We start from the raw sequence: 20,894 nt of genomic DNA, 5'->3' as shown, positions 1-20,894 counted from the left end.
CCAATTTTGAAAAAAGTATGTAGTACAAAACTTTTCATAACATTAGAAGTGTTAACCACCCTATTTATTACTTTTCTAATTGATCCATCTTCAAACTCCTCCAATTTACAAAAAAAAAAAATGTTAAATATTAACTTTTTGTTATTACATTATATTTTTTTAATTTCAATAACATAATATATATTATAACATACAAACATATAATTTCAATAGTAATTGGATAGACATTTTTGTTATTTAGACTACCAATGTCTTAACAACTATGTTTTGCTTTTATTGAATAATATTTTAATTAGCCAGTTCAATTTCTTAATCATTAATGGGGTCGTTTTGGAATGTGGAGTGCCCTTTTTTAGTTAGTATTTTATAGTTTTAATTAATAATTTCATAATATATAGGGCAGCTTAGTGGTAAAAGTGAAAATGGACGGAGGGGGATGAAGTCCCTTTTTTTATTTGGACTACAATTTAGCATCTCCTTTAAGTCAAATCCCTAAATGTCGGTGGGAGCTTTAATTTTGAGCACTGAAGAGTGAAAAGCGTTAATATAAGAAAGTTATTCGAATGGTCAAAATTTCAAAATTAAAAAAAAAAAATAATTGTAGAAGAACTTAAATTATGAAATGATGAGAATTTTATGACACGACCGCGGTAATATATCCGTGGCTATCGATTACTTTAATCATTAATGAATACGTTTTACGTTTAGTTAATCAATAGATTTAATTATTTTTTATCAAATAGTTTAGTTATGAAAACTTTTGTCTAACATGAATTTTGCATTATTTGTATATTTGTTAACTAGCATTCAAGTCTCTTATTGACATATATACATATATATATTTATGTTTAATATTATGCATACATAAAAAAATCTAAACCATATGTTAAATCATTTTTTTAACTACGAGCCTTGAAAAGATATTGCAGTTTTCGTGTAATAATCATTTCCGTAAAAGGAAATGGCATTGTTATTTGTTCATTTGCACAAAAATAAACCATTGTAATTGTGATGAAGAAAATATTAAACGCTTTTACTTTTGCCGTTTTGATAGCATTTAAATAATTATTAATTTCGCGTTTACAAATATAAATTTTCTCTATACTCAGACAATTTATACTCCTATATTTTATTGTGATTTCTACTTCTCACTTTTTTTTATTTGCATACTATACGCCTCCGTCCGTGTCCGTTTATAAAATACATTTGAATTTGGCAACGACCTTAACTTGCAATTTAACAGTGCAACATGCATATTTGTAGATATTATTATATATATTTATAATGACCACTGTATTAGCATATAGAATATAATTGATATACAGGCATTTTCTCATAGTTAAAAAGAGTTAGTAATTTATAATATTAGTGACGACAAAATTCGCAAAATAATAAATATAATGATTGTTTTTTGACGTTACGCAATTTCGATATTACGAGAAGGTTCTTCCGAATAAGGCGTTCGCCTACGGTGAACGGACAATGTGGAGGCGGTTCGTGTGGTAACATTAGTAATGTATTATAAGTGAACTATTACAACTAAGGTACAAAGCCCCCGGTGGAACTTCATAAAAAAATGTTAGGTATAATCGTACGACATCATCGCACTGTACCTATATACCCCCACTAGTACACTTACATTTGATAATTTAGCTATATTGTTTCTACTTAAAACAATTTATATAATTATAAATTAAAACTCGGTGAAATACTCGAATTATTTTCATTTTATCTTTATATAAGATCGTACTCTTAAGCGTAGCATTTTTTAAATATTATATTGTACTGAGGTAGTAGGTATAAGTGACGTCATGATTATCTTGACTAGTTAAATGATAATAGTGACCATCAAAGAGGCGCACACCTGTTGTACGTTCTCCTTCGATAACTTAGTCACTTGAATCAAGTCACCAGCTATTCTGACATTGTTCTAACATGCTTCTTATGAGTCGAAGTAATTAATCAACTTTTAACTTAGATAACTTTTGATCACATTGTTCCAGTTAATTGACCAAACGGCACGAGAACGGTGAGTATTACTTATATTATTTTGTAGTCACATTAAATCGTGTATGTAACTGTACATGCTCAAAGTAACTGTATAGTCAATTATGCAACTAGTGCATTCCTTTCTAGGGAACACTGGACAAAGCTGTACATTTCATATAAGTTAAATATTTTTAAAATAAGTATTCTTAACACTTGAAAATCCTAAATTATTACCTTTAGCAATTTAACTTTTAACGAAAATATAATAAAATTTGTTTCAAGGATGTTGGTGTTCAAGGTTTTATATTATTAAATGATTTCTAGAGTGATAATTTTAGTTTTATTTTTTGTTTATATTGTTAAAGAATAAAATAATATATGTATTAATAATAATATTTATTTGAATAAATATCTTTATAACTACAATAAAAAAATAATAAAAAATTCTTGTGGCTTTAATAATTATTAATATTTAATAAAAGTTTTTATAATTTATGAAGTTAATTTTAGATTTGATAATGTTCTTTATAACTTAGATGAAAACAAGCATAAGTGAGATTTTAATAAATTTCTTGGGGGGTTTTTATTATAATGTACCCTAAACTAAAACTTAATTTGAAAGTTAAAGGAGCTAAGCCCTCTAATTTGTGCTTATGAAAATAAGTCATGCCTTGATTCATAAGCCTCATTATTTAATTTCTTATAATGCCAAATATAGGTTTTCTCATCCTACCTTTAAAGAATAACAATAAATATAAGTTTTAACAATAATAATAAATATTGAGTAATCATTTTCTCTATTTTTTTTTTTTTTTTTTTAGAAAAATATGATTGTGACACGGGTTATTTTTCTGTTCTCAGTAAGTTTTAATGACCTAATTTTTCTTTTTTTTTAATAAAAATAACTACATAATATATTGTTGTAAACAACATTGTTTTCATTTTTTTTTTTTTTTTTGTAGTGGACAGTATGGTGTGTTAGTGCTCAATATAATTCACTAAATGAACCAATGCTAGGTATAAAAAAATTTTCACCTATATAATTTTGTATAAATAAGTAAATTAACCTGTTAAATTTTATATTTGATATTTTAATGTATTGTTTCTAATAGTTTTGAATTTCTTTATTTAATAGATTTTGATGATGACATAACTAAAGATATTTCAGTAGAATGTAATAAAAAAGAAATACGTATTAACATTAGTCCTAAATCAAGAGCTTTCACTGGAATAATTTATCCAAAAGGATTAGCTAAAAATTCAAGTTGTATGACTGAATTTAATGATCAAAAGAGTCCTGCTGTTTATAGGCTCCCCTTGAGATCATGCAATACAATGAGCACATATTTGGTATTAAAATGATTATAAAATTAATTACCCATAGTTTAATGGAAAAGTGTATTTCAGAATGATGGAATTGTAGAATACTTCAATACAATAGTACTACAACCACATAGAAAATTAGTGACAAACCTTGGAAAAGGTTTTCATGTCCGATGCAAATATCAAACTACTGAACAATTATTAACCAATGTTATGAATATAAGGTAGAGAATTTTATCTCGATACCAGATAAACAATTATCTAATATACTAGATAATTGTTTATACTTGAATTTTAGTTTCTTAAATATATAATTTATAATATATGCATAAAATTTACATTGATTATACCTTTTTTTTTGCTACTGTGGTATCACAATATATTTTTATAGTTAATAATGTAAAAATTTTAAGGTATTTTAAAATATTGTTTTTTTAATAAAAAAAAGTTACACAAAACAACAATGTTATAATTTATAGTTTTTTGTTAAAAATTTTAGTGATTACTATTTTTAAACTTTATTTTATGAATATTTAGCACACCAGAAGGAATTTCTATGCTTGAAGGAGCTAAACTTCCAACATGTACTATGAAAATATTTTCTGGTAAAACAGTGAAACCCAATGTTGCAGAAAATGTACAAATTGGTGATCCATTAACTATGGTGATTTCAATTAATAGTGAAGATACTTTTGGATTATTTATTACTGACTGTTTAGTTCGTGATGGGCTTGGTTGGGGTGATCAACGGCTTATTGATAAATATGGGTTTGTATAAGAAGGTCAATAAATGTTAATGATAAATTTGTAATGTCTTGATGTAAATATTATTCTAGATGCTCTATTGAAGAAGAAATAATGGGACAATTCCAATACAGTGAAAATAAAACTACTGCTGTTGTTAGTTTTCAAGCTCATAAGTTTCCTTATACAACATCTGTTTATTATCAATGTCATGTCCATTTATGTATGAAAGCTATTGGTGGTTGTACAAATACGGTAAAAATATTAAAATTTCATTTTAAATCTGTAATGTTTGGACAAAAGAGTTAAAGTTTAAAATTGCAACATTTTAAAAAATTAAACCTATAGTTTACATTTAATTGAGAAATTTATTTATAACAAGTAAATTATGTATACATTATTTATCTAGAAATCAGAAATTATTTATCAGTCTTATTTATGAATTTTCTTATAGCCACCAAACTGCAGTAATAAGAAACGTATTCGTCGTGATGATCAATTAGCAGAAGATGAGAGTCCTGCAACAATTGAAGTCTATAGTGGCTTGTATGTTAATGAGGCTGCTGATAGTGGAAGTCCTGAACAGATGGATCAAGTAGCAAGAGAAAAGGTATGTTATACATAAATAAAATATTCTAGGTTATTAGGCACCTTGAAAAGATTCTAACAGATTTTATTTATTTTTTGGTTTCCATTCTATAAATTCTATTTCTTCAGTAATTTTTATTTCTACAGAAAAACATCTTTTTTTTATAAAATTGATATTTCATTGAAGTTTTTAGTATACACAAGAAGGATAACACAAATTTAATCATATATCTTTGATATGATTAAAAAAAATTAAAATGATAGTTATAATTTATCATTTAATTAAATATTTTATTTTAAACATTGTTGGACCATCCACTTCTCCCAAAATGAAACACTATGTATGAGGTCTAGTCCTTAATTTTCAAAATAGAATATACATTATGCTTTTAAAAAAAAAATTTTTTATACGTAAAATATTATTTATTTATTTGGTTGCATATTATTTATAATAATTTTTTTCTTTGTACAGCTTTCAGATGATCCGTACAGTATTTGTATTTCTCAACGCAACTTTGCCATAAGTATTGCGATAGCTGGACTTATTCTTATGCTTTTAACCGTAATAACTGCTCTTATATTGTTGACAAGAAGAAATAGGAAAACACTATCATCAAGTGGAAGTTCAGTATATAGTGGTCCTTATACTAATACAGCTTATAGCCACACGAGTTAAATAATTCATAAGTGATATATTTAAATGAATATTTATAAGGTGCTCTTACTAATATGTAACATATGTAATAGTCTATTATTATAGAAAAAATTATTACTATGTGGATTAAGATATCATACATTATATTTTAATTTTCTATTATTTTAAAATTATAATATCTTTTTATTAAGAAAATACATTTGAATCGGGGACATATATAAAACTAATGTTCTAGCAATGCCTGTTCAAAAATATTGTGTTATGATTATTGTATTAATAGGGTAATTTATTATATTACTATTAAAATAAGTATTGTGCCCTTAAAGTTATTAAGTGAATTATATATTAAACTTAGCATTTCTTTTCTTCACTTGTATAATTAACAATATAAATTATAAGTCTTTTTTTTTTTTCTATTTTAGATATACTTATCTTTTGTATTGTACAGAGATGATGTATGTTGTTATATAATAATTATCCTTAAGAATATTAAATACAATTATTAAAAAAATTAATTCTTTTTTAAAAACACATTAATAAGCTTCTAAGAGGCATCAAAAATTTGTGCAATGCTCTATTACTAATTAGTTACTTGTTCCTCGTATAATATTATTGTTGTAATTTTAAGATCAATTTTATTATTGCATAAAATATCTATATGATTCGTATGCACATTAGATAAAATTGTATTATACATGTCCTCGATTTGAATATTAAATAAAATATTTTAAATTTAAGTTTATTAATCGTTAATTTTATTTATTAAGATTTTATAATTTTGATAATGTCTGGTCAATAAATTAATATTTATTAATAATTAATTAATTGTAAAATATTAAAGGTTTAGATGGTTAAATTACACAAAATTTTCATATACAGGTGTTCAGTGAGTACAGAAACGGATTTCTATTGTTCTCATTTTGTATGTTTATAACAAATGACCTGATTCCTTACTGAACACCTGTATATGTATACAGGTGTCCCACCGTGATTTATTACTTTGAATATATAAAATAATGTTAAAATTAAAAAAATCTGGTGGGACACTATATCTTGTTCATAATACTTTTACTCGTAATATAATATTTTTTAAAATACTGTTAAAAAGTTTTTTTTTATTTATGTACAAAATTTACACAAAAATTTTGTTTTACAGCTTTGATAAAAAATTGTGATGGTGTTGATCTTACCATAATGTGTTTGGTATATTCCGTTTTACTTCTGATTACCCTTAATCTCTTTTCTTCAAAGGCTAATATCCACATCTCAATCCTTTGATGAACTTCCTTGCTATTTTAAAATTTCTTCTTTAAAAACTCCGGTTTAACGATATTTTTATCAGTAATAATGAAGACAATCTCTTTTGATATGCTTTTTATGAGAATCCGATAAAAAAGTACATAAAATGTTTAAACGCATCTCTCATTTTCTATTTTATATTTGAAAATGTTTTGTAATGTCTGACAACTTTTAACCTTTATCAAATTAAAGTTTTTTAAATTTATTTCATGATTTAAAAAAATAGGCCCCGATGATTTGTCTCTTGTGAGTTAATCTTAAAACAAAATTTTCAAATAAGATGTTCAATTTTCTTCTTTTTTTTTTTGTCTTACTCTATAACAAAATCAAATTGAAATATTTTATTAAAGTAATGTTAATCACTATCGCATATCAATCTCTACTAGAGCTTGACTCAAAATTATTTGTTTTGTTTTTACGTTATGACAATTAATATGTTACAGTATTATTACGTTATATATTTTAAATAATTAAAACATTAAGGATTTATGTTTTACGTTATTCGGTATTCAAATGTCTTTATTTTTGCGTTTCATAAATTATAAACATAATAAATAATTCTTTTACCTATTAGAAATTAACCTATTATTGCATACATGTGAGACTTTCTCTCACTTAATTTTTATGTTGAGAAACACTGGTTTGCTAGTAGTTAATTTTTCTCAAAATAACCGATATTATACCTTAAATGTTAAAACGAATCATCAATATGTTTTCGTTTACTGTTTAGTTTCTTTTTTCATTTTTAGTTAGCTAGGTCTTTTATTTCGTTTAAAGTTATGTGTTATTTGTTGTTATTATACATTTTTAATTAATCGTTCACGTTTTACGATTCCAATAAATTATTGGTAGTTAAAACGTTATGAAAACGATTTGACGTCTTGTTTTATATTAAAAAATGTAAACTAAATATATTAATTAAATTGTAAATTCTTTATTTCTCAATGGAAAGTTAAAATTTTGTAAAAATGTGTTTAATTGTTATATGATTCAAAAATATCATACAGTAGTATGGGTAAAACGATCATACATTATACAATCTTCATAAATAAGTATTAAGGAAATAGGCTAGTTAGAATAAATTTCCCCTGTTTCAACTTAATATTCCTATATTTTAGCTTTGATGCGAAGTTATAATGTGGTATACTTTATTAAAGAAAATAAAATTTCGGACTTTATTTTGTCTTCACATTGAAAATGGCTACCGAATGCTATTTTTGTGTGAAAATTCTCGATTTTATATTTTACATTTTTAACTTTATTATGCTATAACTTTTTGAAAAATGTATGGATCAATACAATTTTTTCATGAAAAGTAGTTTTTATATACATCTTTCATACGACATACTTTTTTTTTAAATAAAACCATTTCCCTTTTTATATTTATATATAATAAATATATATATATATATATTCATATATTACACTTATAAATTACAAAACTTGTAATCAGGAAATATAAATAAGGTAATAGGAGATCATATCGCTTTTGAAATAATCCACCAATTTTTTAAAATTAAATATTATCTACAGATTTGCATCAAAGCGTTTTTTATAATAGTGATTTTAATCACTGTTAGATATCATCATACTGGACCCAACTATGCCACGTCCCCACTGTGCCGCGACCCGACTGTGCTGGATTTTTTTACTAATATATTTATTAGTAAAAAATTATTTATAATGATTTTTTAAAAATCTTTTTATTTGTTAATTAAAGGGATATTACAATTAGTTGAAAACAATAATAATGACTTGATTATTTGTGACAAACACATAAATAATAATGACATAAACTACTTGATTAAGGAACCGTCCAGTGAGAGATCCTCAGAATTTTTGTTTTTTTTTTTAATAATAATGATATTACTATTTTTTTTAGAAAATCTAGTTGTAGGATATTAGAAAGTAAAAACATTAAAAAAAAATTAAATTAAAATACCAATTTCAAACAATATTCTAATAAATCTGAATCTTTTAAATTATGAATAATTAATTTATGTCATAACTTTAAGTCAAACTCTGGGGTATATTTATGGGGGAGACTCGAGAGGCGCAAACTCCTTTCCACCAAAATTAGCGTAACAACCAAATCTTAGACCAAAAGTACTACTTTTCAACGATTTTGAAACAAATTAATTGTTTTTAAATATAAATAACTTAAGTATTTATCTTTTATTTTATATAAATTATTTGAAAATCTAACCCTTAACCGCCTACATCCTTTCATCAAACATACTCTTTTTAAATCGAACAACTTTCCCCTGTACAGGAAGCGTTCAAATCTTGAAACATTCTTATAAAAAGTAAGTTTTATTTTGAAAATCCAACCATTGTGTTTAAAAGGATAATTGAACTTAGCAACATTCATACATCAACACAATATTAATTTCAATTCTAAATTTGTTCTTAAATTCTTATGTACTTTAAAATAAATTAAATTAGAACCTACAATATATTCTTATTAATATAGTTAATAAAAAATAATCGTTCTGAATTTAAGAGATCATGTAGTAAATTATTTTATTTTAGGGAAGTTTTTAGTAAAAAATTAGTCACAAACATGTCTACAGTACCTGAAAAATTCAATCCCTTCATAATAAGAATTCAAAATATAACCTTAATTTTTATGACTTGTTACACATAGTATTATTATAGTGTAAATTAGCTCATATGGTGATAAAATCTTTGAAGTTTTTAAGAAGATATTTATTTTACAATTCCTTTACAACAAGTTTTTTCCATTTTCAATGTTTCTAACATTGAAAAAAAGATTATTCGAGAAACAAATTATCATATATTTTAAGAAATAATTGACTATATTTACATATTAATTTGGATTTTAATATTTATCAATAAGGTATTGGGGAGGTTTAAACATTTCGATAAATAATTCGTTTTTATTTCGACTTTTAAATCTATTTTGTTTTAGTCAATTAATTTTTTGACCTAAATACGGTTCGGATGTCAATAATTAATCTATAATTGTCATCATGTCTTATTATTATTTTGATAAATAACTTTTATTGGGAAAATTCACTGAATTTTGAATACAACGTTTCTATGGCAACAACTGCACTTTTCTTCTTTATTTGTTTTAAATAATAATGATGATAACGTTCTTCGAACTTCAACCATTTGTTGAACAAAATTTTTTCAAACTGCCTGAAGGCTGAAACGTTTTACTTACTTTATTTTAGATTGTTATCATGATAAAAACGTGATTGATAGTAAGGGATTTAAGCCCGCTGACTGTTTTTCTTATCGCTACACGAGAAACGTTAAATAATAAAAAGTTTTCTTTATAAGCCGCCGTACGTAAATTCTTTAAAATTAGTAATTATATTTCTTGGATGAAAAATAATAATATTTATAAATATTACATCAACACATGAGATTAATTTATTTCTTGTCGTGGCTAATTAATCCTCCAATTATATAAAAATTATTGTACATTCTTTTTTTTTTTTTAATTCTGTTATTAACTTAAATACAATTTGAACTAGTCACAATTAGTTCTGTATACTATTTAAATGCCTAGTAAGAAAAGAAAATACAATTCCAGATTTCCAGCAGTAAGTAAAATTATATTTTATAAAACAACTGTTTATGTATGTGTTTTTAAAAGAATTTTTAAGCTAATATTTCACTATTTTACTTTGTATGTATTTTTTTTTTGTCTGGTAAAAATTACCTGACAAAAATTGATATTAAAAATTAATATCAATATAAATATACATTTTTATAAAATCTTTTTAATTTACAGGGTCGCATTAAAAAAATTATGAGGATTGATGATGATATTGGAAAAGTAGCATTGCCTGTTCCAGTCATGATTTATATCCTTTTTATAGTTTAATTTAACATTACTAAATTTTATTTAAAAAAATATTTTACCTAAAATGTATTGTATTAAATTAATCCATTAAACTAATATTAATTTCTCTACTTGTATCACCTCTTTCTTCCGCCTTTGCCTGCTTCCATTTAAATAGGAACATTATGACATCAATTTCCATTTAATAACATATATTGTTTATTATTATTAATTTTATTTTTATTAAATTTCCTTTACAATATGATTACCTCGAGCATTAGAACTTTTTGTAGCTTCACTATTAAATAAAGCAGGTGATATAACAATGCAGAGAAATGCCAAGACTTTAACTCTAACTCATTTGTATGTTTAAATTTGAATAATAATTATAATTGAATTTTCATTTTTTTTTTTTTTTGTTTTTTAGGAAACAATGCATTCTCTCTGATAGTCGTCTTGAATTCCTTAGAGAACTTGTTAAAGACATTCCTGACGTTTCTGAAGAACATAATGATGGAAACTCTATAGATGGTGTTGTTGTTAAAAAACAAAAGATTAATGACTCTGATTCTGATGAAATGTATGTTTTTTTTAATACTAAATTATTAAAAGTTTTTATAGTAATCATAGCAAAATTTTAATCATAAAAACATGTTATTTACCCCATCTCCAAAACTTTTATTACTGTACATAAAAATTATTTAGCTATGTATTTAGATTATAATTTGTCTTAGGTGTGTTTTTTTTTTAATGAGAAATGAAAGTATTTAACATATTATTTATGTTATTAACTGTGTATATTATACAATTAATTGATTGTTGAGCATTAATTTGATTATTATAACTGACTATTTGATTTATATTATATTACAAAGTGAAATTTTTCTATCAAGAGAATTTTAAAATTCTGTTTTATTTTGTTGTAAAGGAAACTAGTGAAGGTACAGAAATATTTTCTTCTTATGTAAATTTATAAGAACTTAGGAGAAGAAGACTATTTCTATATGCTCTTTAACTAGATAACACCATATGACGACTATACTATTTCCAAATAAGGTTTTTCTGAGAATTTCTCTAGATGTCTACTGATTCATATTTTATGGTTCCGATATTTGTGCTCCTAAAGATATTTATATTTTTTTTCCATCGTCCATTTAGGCAAGCAGCAAGTAAACCCAACCTATTTCTAGAAAATTTTTAAATATGCTTTAAGTTTCAAACACTGATCAAATTTATCAATCGATACATTATTTTTTTAAAAGAAAGAAATTTACTAGTATATCACATAAATATTTTTTTTATCACTAATAGATTATAGTTTTAAAAATAATTCTAAAAACTTATTTGTATATATTATAGATGATTGAATATTTTTGCTTATTGAGAATTCGGTGTAAATGTTTAACAATGTAGGTTCAATTTTGTAAGTTTTTTTTTTATTATTGCTTAGAAAATATAATTGTTTATATAAAAAATGAAACATTTTTTTGTGTTATAACATTAATATATTAGAATATTTAATGAATTAATTGGCTATAAAAGTCTTCTTCATTATAATGAAGATAAAAATTTCTATGATTTTTTATTCTTTTACTTTTATTTTTAGTTTTTCAATATTAGTTATGTTATTTTATGTTATTACTTTAGTAGCAATACCCGGTAATTATATTTTTTTCAAAAATAACTTTTTATTGTTCACGTTTTCGTAATTTCCTTATAGTTACCATTTTAAAAAATGACATTTTGAAAAAGTACATATTTAGGAATTATTATATATATATATATATATATATTAATAAATAAAGTTTCATTGTACATTTTGTTTTATACTTAAAATAACATTTTTAAGTGTATAAATAAATTATTTTTAAATGACTTTATTGTATTAAAAAAAAACCACTAAAAATAATTTAAATGTAAATAATATATTCCAAATGTTTATGTCTCTCTTCAAAAATGTAGATACTATGTATTGCTATTAAAGTACCGATTTATCAAGAAAAAAAATTTGAGTGATATATTTTGTTATATTACAAGTGAATAATTAATTACAATATAAAGAAATTTATCAAATTTTTTTTGTACTTATGTAGTGCTATTATGTTTCATATTTTAATCATTATTAAATTAATTTTGACATAAAGATTTCAAAACATCTTGATATTAAGTTAAGTATATTATTTTGTACAAGAAAATAATTTATAATAATATGAACAAATGGTTGTTTTGAATAAAACAATCATAGTATAATTATTTTTGACGAACTTGCAAATATTAAACCAATTGGTTTATGTTTTAACTATTTATGTGGTTTATGTTATTTTAATAGAAACTATTTGTATTTAAAAATTTTATAAATTCTGTTCCCTTTAGTATTTTTTGTCATTTATATTTTATTATACGACTTATATAATTTTTTCAATAATATTTAAAGTTTTATTTCAAATTATTTTTATTAGAATTGTTATGATAAAAAAGATTAAATTAATTTATATTGTTTCAAGAAAAATATTTTTTTGTTTCACTTACATTTATATTTTAATCCAAAAATGGAAGTACTAATATTTATTAGGCTACATTCTGCTGTTGTTACTGTATTTCATAATTTTTTAAAATTGATATCGATAGCTTAATCATTATATTTAAAGATGTGATCAGGGGGAAGATGTAGGTCAAACCCCAATCATAAAAGTGATAAATCACTTTATATATATATATCTTATGTAATATGTATAATATTATATAACCTCTTATACAAAATCCTTTAACTAACAAAAAAAAAAAAAAACTTACATAATTTTCTAACTTCATAAGCCTTGTCTAACATTTATATATTTATAAATAAGTTTCAATATATTCTTTCTAGTTACATTTTATCACGTAGCTAAAAAATATTTAAAAATTATATTGTAGAATAAAAAGTTCTATTAAAATATTTACCAAATATTTTTTTAACACTATATAATATGTATTATTATTTTTTACAGATTATGTAATTAACAAAGCTGGGACTTAAGCTAGTCATGTTATAAATATTATATATTATTGAAGTATGAATTGTTGATGTTCTTTTTTCGGCAAGACCTTATGATATGACAATAAGCAAAATAATTATTTTTTTCTTTTCGCACTACTTACCAAACATTAAATTTATTTTCCCATGGATATACTACTAAATATTTGTGGATAGTGTAAGAATTAATTTTTTTTTAATGCTATTTCTATGATTGTCTAACTAAATAATAGTTTTTATGATTTTCCTTATTTTTTTATTTTTCGTTCCCTTGGTTTGTAATAATTGTACACGTTTTCCTCATTATAAGAACATTGTATTTATTGTACCTTTTTTTTTATCAGTAATATTTTAGTTGTAAGTCTTATTATTTTTATTGTACAGCAGGGTAAAAAACAGCATCAAAGCTATAACCTATGTATAAATGTATATTTAAATAAACATTGGTTAATTGATTTTATTAGTTTTTTTTTACCTACCTTCTTTCATCAGTTTTGTCAATCACACTGTAAAAATAATTTTAAAAATTTTGTCCACTACACTAATTGATGGTTAATGGTTAATTTTAATGCATTGAAAATATTTTTTGAATTACTAAAAATCATTGTTTGGGTTTATAAAAGTTGTTTAATGCTCAAATAAAAATATACAATATTTGAAGCAATAGCTCATTCTTTAATCTTTTAAGGGAAATAAAAATTTGTTTTTAGTGTCTAATTAATTTTCTAAACTGTTCTACTTCCTCTAATCGTTATCGATTTCAATGAGTTTTCAAAAATGAACTTTTAGAGCTATTAAAATTTCATTTCTATACTTCATTTGTGACCTTGTAGACTGATCTTCTTTAAAAAATTATGCAGTAGAATAATTAGTGAAATGTATTTATTTGTTATGTTTTGTTTAGCGTCGTCTCGCTGGACTGCCAAAAAGACCGAGAGCCCTCCAATGACATTGACAGTATCGAGATCATCCTGTTACGCGGTGCCGGTGGATGTTTATGTCATATGTCAACGAATCTCCCGTCGCTTCTCCAGATAAATGCCCGCAACTCGAAATTACTGCGAACGTTAAGCACGTGGCGGTTGATGTTAACGACTTATAGAAGACAACTGAAACGTGGTCAAGTGTGTCCTGCCATCGCACAGAATTGTGACCGTTTTTTTACATTCTACTGCGGTGAACTCATCCGACTGTCCAAAGCCGAATGTCTAGTCGACGCCTTGACAAGTATTAGAGACGTGTACGCAGCGTATCTAGCGAGTTGCGTTTTTGCCGACGCTTACGTTGTGTGCACGGACCGCGCGTGCCGTGTAAATGTCATCAACGTGTTATGCTCGGCGTTTACCGCAACGGAACCCAACAGGTCCGTACTAGGTATTGTTGTATCGACCGTCCAACGAATCCTGGTGGATAAGAACGAGCCCGGGCAAGTGCCACCCGACGGCTTTTGCGACAGTGCCGTCGACCAGTCCATCGACGGCGCAGACGACGCGAAACGAGACGTGCTGTTGGAGTTGCACGATTGCTGGCCGGATGCCGTCGGCGCTATGGCCGACTGCTGGCACGCCGGAGAAGTAGCCGTTTTCGTTGATTTCGTCCAACTGTGGAAGTCGATATTGGTCGCAATCGACGCGGCCGCCGCCGACATGCCGTTCCATTCGATATTCGGTTCGTGTTTGTTCCAGTTGCGACTCGTCTTGTGCGGACCCGGAACGGTATTGGACGTAGGGCACACACGGTCGTGGATAAATCTCGTCCAATTATCGGGTGCCGCCTTGAGCTGCAGTCGGACAGCGACCGCCGCATTCGGGTTGTCCGAAGCAGTGACGTCCAACGTCCCGTCGCTTCTACATCGCTTGGCCCAAGTCCAAAATCGTTTGCGAGCCGATCAATTTGGCCGTCGTCGGGCGGTGCAGGAAACCGTTTTGCTAGTGCTCAAGTGTCTGCGAGCGGCCGCAAAGGCCACACGTCGAACGGCCGATCAATGCATTGAGCTATTAGACTCGTACGTCAAGTGTACCGGCACAGTGGACGTGCCCGTCCCTTTCTGCCGCTGGATAGTGATTTTGTTTCGGGATCGGGACGACCTGATGGTGGAAAGTGCTCTGTGCGCTCTGGACACGGTGCTGGTTCGTCCAGACCCAACGCCACCGGATTTGAACCCTTTTGGAACTTTTGTCCAGTTCATGAATTGCGTGTGTTGTCAAGCCGACGTGCTACTCGATTTTTTAATATCCGACGAAAAAACATTATTGTTACGGTACATGTTGAAAATATTAAAATTAATTTGTAACAATCCCGAGGATTTCTTCCGGACTTGCGGTGACCGGCTGGACGACATAATGGGAGCGCTGATTAGATTACACTTGAAAATAATTAGGCTCAGAGAGAAGAACATTTTCCCTTACTACATCACTCCTATAATTAATCTAATTGAAATCTGTGATAATTTATACTCGAATAGAATGTGAAATTATTTATATATTGTTAATAAAACTGTTGATTATTTTACTTTCCCGTAAACATTATACTTTACATGACCAATATTGGACTCTTTAATTTTTTATTCGCATAAAATACGCTTGTATTTTTTTATAATTCTACCTTATAAAACTTGCGTTTTAAATTGTTTTTATCGACATGTCTTATACAACGACTTGATAGGACAACGAAAGGTTTAGAACTTGTATGACAAAAAAAAATTATAAGTCTGTGTACAGGTAATCTAATTGATTGGTCTAGTTTTATTAGTCGTTAAAAATTCAACAGAGAAAATGCCAATTTAGAAAGAATACCACAGTTAATTGTATAAAGTGTTCAACCTGAGTTTCCATAATTAGTTTTTAAAGAGAAACGAGGACGCCCGCAGAAAAATTTTCCAAGGGGTTCAAACATTTTTAACAACTGTGTAGGCCACGGAGGTAATTCTCCATATCCCATAGGATCAATTATTAAGTATTTTTTAATCAATCCCTTATACCTTTTAAGGGTGTCAACTTAATTTTTTTAAATAGCAACATTCGTATTTTATTGGTTTTAAGAAATAAAAAATTATCTAATGAAGGAAATAACTGTGAGATAATATCTCGGAAGTATTTTGAAATATATAGTGGTGAGGTTATTTTTATCGTTACGCACTACTCCGTCGCACTCTTCTTTCACTAAATGTTTAAAAATGTTAATAACTTAAAAAATGTCCATCGTTTCGCTCAGCGTTAATAATTCACACACGACACAAATTTTTAGTAACCATTATTATCATAATTATGTTGAAATGTACTTACAGAATGATCGATTTATTGTTAACCGCTAAATCTTTATCCAATAATAATTTTGGAAAACAATTTTTTCTGGGTTTTGATAAGTGTCATGTATTTATCGATTTATAAGCTGTTAACACTTAGTTGTTTAATTTTCTTGTTTTAAATTGAACATTTTTATTCGTATAGAATTTTATACAACCGAAAAATGATTAATAATAAATTCTATATGTATATTTATAATAATAATTCTACTCGTTGAATGAACGACGAGTTTTTTAATATTTACCCTTAAATATTTCAAATCTTATTTTATAAACTAATTCATAATATTAATTATACATTTACAAACCTCGATTAAGGGAGGGGGAAACCNCTTAAATATTTCAAATCTTATTTTATAAACTAATTCATAATATTAATTATACATTTACAAACCTCGATTAAGGGAGGGGGAAAACTTTGGGGTCCACGAGCTTAAGAGACCAATCTCAAATTTTACTGGCCTAGTCAAAATTAGTGACAGTTTTTCGAGATATTTTTTTCGCTTTTTTATAGTAGCGATATTTTTCACAGGGAGAGGGTAATCTCAAGGTACCGCCCCGTGTAACTTGTTAAAAATTACTCAGTATCTCATGAGCGATTGCAAATTTAGTGCAATCGCTTTGTATATTTGTAATTATTTTCTTTGATTTATAATGGATTCAAATAAAAAAACGTGTATTTCACTATTGATACTATGATTGAACAAGTTGTTACAGATTTAGAAAAAATAAATAATATGGAGCAAGATGAAGAGTATGTAGAATTTCTGGTATTAAGTGAAGAATTCGACAAAGCATTAATAGACTTTAACCGAAGAAGCGGCAGGAATTGACGAGACCCAAGCCGAGCTTTGAAGGAAGCATAAGAAAATATGGTGAATGAATTTTTTAAACTCATTAGAGATATTTACAAAACGGCGGATATACCTACCGACTTTGTAAAGAATATAATCATTCCTATTTCAAAGGAGAAATCAGCTAAAAAAATGTGAACGATTCGATTGCTCTCGTTCGCCTCAAAGATTCTTACAAAAATTATCTATAAGAGAATAGAAAAGAAGATAGAAGAAATATTATCAGAGTACCAATTCGGATTTAGAAAAAAAGTGGGTACGAGAGAAGCGATATTGGCTTTAAGATTAATAGCGGAAAAAAGAATACGGAAAGATAAGTTGGCGTTTATTGCTTTTGTTGACATTAAGAAGGCATTCGATAATGTTAACTGGAAAATAATGTTAAAAATGCTGAAAAGAACAACCACGGAAAGAAAACTGCTATATGAATTGTATAAAAATGAACAGGTGATGGAAAAAGATTTACATATGAAAATAAACGCAACGAAGACGAAAGTCGTAGTAGAGACAATAACATAAGAACAAGAATAAAATTAAAGGACGTTGAAACTGTAGAACAAGTACATTTCATCTATTTGGGTAGCACTATAAGCTCAGATGGGAGATGCAAAAGGGAAATTATAAAGAGATAATCCCAAGCTAAGGAGGCATTTAAAAAGAAAATAAGTATTTTTGCTTCAAACAACATTGACCTTAATATTAGAAAGAATCTACTAAAAATGTGTACATATGGATGCGAATAATTTTCTTATTTATATGCCTTTATTATAACAAACTCCATTACGCCATTGGAAGTATGACATTTATATCTTTTTTGTAAATATTTGTCTGAATTAAATTGTTTATGTTAATGAATGAAGTTATAAAGGTTGCAGGCAAACTATTAAAAAATAAACAAATATTTTAATCCAAACGTGTTTATTTCATAAAAAAATTTATTTAAGTGTGAATGAATTCCTTTTTTACACATGGAATGTGAACTTGAATGGGTTTAATTTTTTTGAAAAGGATTGATTTTTTTTGCTTAAGTAAAGCTAATCTCGTTTGTAGGTAGATCCGATCTTAATTCTTAGGAAAACCACTTTATGGTTCTGCTATGATAAATATCCAAACATTTTATAAATGAAATAATAAAAATTAAAAATTGGATAGTAAGAATTGTTCTAATAAATTACTTCAATAGTATTAATAAAAAAAATTCATCTCAACATTAGATGTTTAATCACGAAAAGCATACATTACAAATTTACAATTTCGCATTAACTTTCAATAATAATAACATAATAACATGTATTACATTATATACTTACATAATAAAAATATACTACTTTGTCAATAAAAACATTTTCTTTTTTTAGAAGTAACAAAAATGTATACAAATAATAATTTTAGGTAAAATGGACTTTATCAAGAGAGAGAAAGAGTTACAGTAAATGTTATGCATTTAACAGTATGCGTTCACAGACATTAAAAAACATAGCAGCCAATGGTAATATAATTTGTTCATAATAAAATAAAATTATACTTAACAATCAATACCAATAACACTAAAATTTTCAAAAAATAATTGGATGAAAATGTAAATTAACAACATTGAATATCAACTTTCGGTAATCAACAAAGAGGAATAACTAATGTATATCCAATACATTTATATAAATATTTTTTTTAAATAGTATTTTATACAATTTATATATTTTAAAATTAATAACAATAACTGCTTTTGGTAAATTTAATCAACTATCCAATTTAACATTTCCTAGGCTATTTGCAACCTGTGATAAATTATGAATCAAGTCAAGACGTTGCATTTCACTGAGACTTGAGAACATTTGCATAATTATGTCTGATGTAACTTCAGGCGTGTCCTAAAAAAAAAAGATAAAAATTAATTTTAAATAGAATTTGCAATATAACTATACTTACATTAACCGTAGATTTAACTTGATTAATAATGGCATCTTTTTTAACGCTCTTGATGTTATTCCCAATCAATGAATCCGCTACAATAGTGCCTTCAGCTTCATTTATTTGACTAGATAGCCACTGACAAACAGCTTGGTTATTGTCCCATAGGTAAAACTACAATTAAAGACAAATTTTAGTTTTACTAAATACATATTTCAAAAGTAATAGAAAAAAAAAAATGAAACTCACAGCTGTAGTACCATTATCTTCAACAAACCATCTCCTTAACATTTCGTAAGCAACTTCATCAAGAATATTTTCATTAGTACTTGTGATTACTTTTTGAATTTGGTTTTGTAGTAATCTTCTTTTTAATCTCCAGTATAAAGTATTACGAGATTTTTTCCATTCAACAATATCTTTTATCACTCCTTTGCTCAACATACACTTAGGTGTATCATGTAAATCAGCAAAATGTACAGCTACTTGATGATAGATTGGTTTTAACTCGGATACTCTTTCAGAAATCTTTTTCTCAATGTCAGATGCTTCTTCAGGATTTGACGTGGCATTTGCTTTAAAACTTGAAATTTTTGAATCAATTCGGTGAATAGACTTTAAAATGTCCTTTTCTCGGAATTTGATTTCTACAATACCTTCTGGTTCTAAAACGCCTCCCCTAATGTTAATAGGAATATTATTTTTTGTTTTGTTTTATTTAAGCTATGTAGTTATTTAAATTAAATGTTACCTGCTGTCCGGATCAGCATACATTTCAATATGTCTAGGGTTAATTGTTGTATCTACAACAGCCCAAGCACCTCCTCGTAGTTCACCAAATGGAGGAATATAAGTAATAATGGGTTGATTATACTGTCGTAGTTCATCAACAATATATGCACCAAATTTCATAATTTGTTCATACATGTCTAATTAAGAAATACATATTCAATTTTATAACACAAATATTAACCTGCTAACTATCTAACCTTTCATTCCTCCAGAAAATCCTCTCCAATTTGCAAAAATAAATAATGGTAATTCTTCATGAGCAAAATCTTTAATAGCTTGTGATGTTTTGTAGGCCGAGTCAGGGAACCATACTTGACCAGCTTGGGAAACAGTCTATAAAATTCATGTTGATAAAAATAATAAATATTATATTAAATTTTCTGAAGCTTTGTAAAAATTATGAAAACATACCTTTGATTCAGAATCTAAATTAGCAGGGTCTGCTGGTAATGTAACTTCAACAGTCCTCGTTTCAACAGCTATTACTCCAACTGGTATACCTCCTAATCTTGCTCTACCACACACAACAGTCTGTGCCCAGGGCCTCATAATTTCATCCCAGGATCCTTTGTCAAAGAAACCAGATTCCCAGTGGCCATCTTCAACAA

The 20,894-nt window shown here is 26.7% G+C and overlaps 3 protein-coding genes across 23 annotated transcripts in view; 2 read left to right on the top strand and 1 right to left on the bottom strand.

The window, feature by feature from the left end:
- Positions 1-1,852: 1,852 nt before the first annotated feature.
- On the top strand, positions 1,853-6,406 carry LOC126898456 (cuticlin-4). Of its 2 annotated transcripts, none has more exons than XM_050672493.1 (9): positions 1,853-2,029; positions 2,811-2,849; positions 2,952-3,006; positions 3,125-3,339; positions 3,397-3,536; positions 3,850-4,080; positions 4,149-4,311; positions 4,511-4,666; positions 5,117-6,406. In XM_050672493.1, exons 2-9 carry the CDS (start codon positions 2,817-2,819, stop codon positions 5,318-5,320), a joined length of 1,197 nt encoding a protein of 398 aa, XP_050528450.1. In that variant the 5' UTR covers positions 1,853-2,029; positions 2,811-2,816; the 3' UTR covers positions 5,321-6,406. The 2 variants fall into 2 exon arrangements, with proteins under 2 accessions (XP_050528450.1, XP_050528449.1); XM_050672492.1 differs by lacking the exon at positions 1,853-2,029 and adding an exon at positions 2,143-2,287.
- A 3,087-nt stretch (positions 6,407-9,493) lies between these two features.
- Positions 9,494-15,966, top strand: LOC126898449 (dr1-associated corepressor-like). Of its 9 annotated transcripts, none has more exons than XR_007702265.1 (6): positions 9,621-10,173; positions 10,365-10,437; positions 10,685-10,778; positions 10,843-10,995; positions 11,775-11,838; positions 14,333-14,442. XR_007702265.1 is itself a non-coding variant. In XM_050672471.1 (6 exons), exons 1-5 carry the CDS (start codon positions 10,132-10,134, stop codon positions 11,776-11,778), a joined length of 366 nt encoding a protein of 121 aa, XP_050528428.1. In that variant the 5' UTR covers positions 9,621-10,131; the 3' UTR covers positions 11,779-11,824; positions 12,560-12,578. The 9 variants fall into 9 exon arrangements, 7 of the variants coding, with proteins under 7 accessions (XP_050528422.1, XP_050528428.1, XP_050528427.1 ...); XM_050672471.1 differs by lacking the exon at positions 14,333-14,442 and adding an exon at positions 12,560-12,578 and having other exon boundaries at positions 11,775-11,824; XM_050672470.1 differs by lacking the exon at positions 14,333-14,442 and adding an exon at positions 13,403-13,883 and having other exon boundaries at positions 9,622-10,173; positions 11,775-11,824.
- A 2,803-nt stretch (positions 15,967-18,769) lies between these two features.
- The window catches only part of LOC126899727 (acetyl-CoA carboxylase), a 45,994-nt gene continuing 43,869 nt past the window's right edge, over positions 18,770-20,894 (bottom strand). For all 12 annotated transcript variants that reach the window (XM_050674857.1, XM_050674848.1, XM_050674849.1 and 9 more), the window contains 6 exons: positions 20,698-20,885; positions 20,484-20,619; positions 20,246-20,423; positions 19,744-20,173; positions 19,513-19,668; positions 18,770-19,454 (listed from right to left, as the gene is read on the bottom strand). In XM_050674857.1, the coding sequence (XP_050530814.1) occupies positions 19,323-19,454; positions 19,513-19,668; positions 19,744-20,173; positions 20,246-20,423; positions 20,484-20,619; positions 20,698-20,885 (1,220 nt within the window). In that variant the 3' untranslated portion in view covers positions 18,770-19,322. The remainder of the gene's footprint in view (positions 19,455-19,512; positions 19,669-19,743; positions 20,174-20,245; positions 20,424-20,483; positions 20,620-20,697; positions 20,886-20,894) is intronic.

This window comes from Daktulosphaira vitifoliae, unplaced genomic scaffold, assembly GCF_025091365.1.
Source record: "Daktulosphaira vitifoliae isolate Bord-2020 unplaced genomic scaffold, ASM2509136v1 Scaffold_2, whole genome shotgun sequence".
Taxonomy (NCBI): domain Eukaryota; kingdom Metazoa; phylum Arthropoda; class Insecta; order Hemiptera; family Phylloxeridae; genus Daktulosphaira; species Daktulosphaira vitifoliae.
This window is presented reverse-complemented; position numbering and strand designations above follow the sequence as displayed.

What these genes read in the sequence shown, in the direction of transcription:
- LOC126898456 (XM_050672492.1), top strand. An exon ending in ACTAAATGAACCAATGCTAG is followed by an intron (nt 3,007 to 3,124) that starts GTATAAAAAAAT and finishes TTTATTTAATAG; the next exon opens with ATTTTGATGATGACATAACT. An exon ending in CGGCTTATTGATAAATATGG is followed by an intron (nt 4,081 to 4,148) that starts GTTTGTATAAGA and finishes ATATTATTCTAG; the next exon opens with ATGCTCTATTGAAGAAGAAA.
- LOC126898449 (XM_050672465.1), top strand. Translation starts at nt 10,132, where the DNA reads ATGCCTAGTAAGAAAAGAAAATACAATTCCAGATTTCCAGCA. An exon ending in ACTTTAACTCTAACTCATTT is followed by an intron (nt 10,779 to 10,842) that starts GTATGTTTAAAT and finishes TTTGTTTTTTAG; the next exon opens with GAAACAATGCATTCTCTCTG. An exon ending in GACTCTGATTCTGATGAAAT is followed by an intron (nt 10,996 to 14,332) that starts GTATGTTTTTTT and finishes TGTTTTGTTTAG; the next exon opens with CGTCGTCTCGCTGGACTGCC.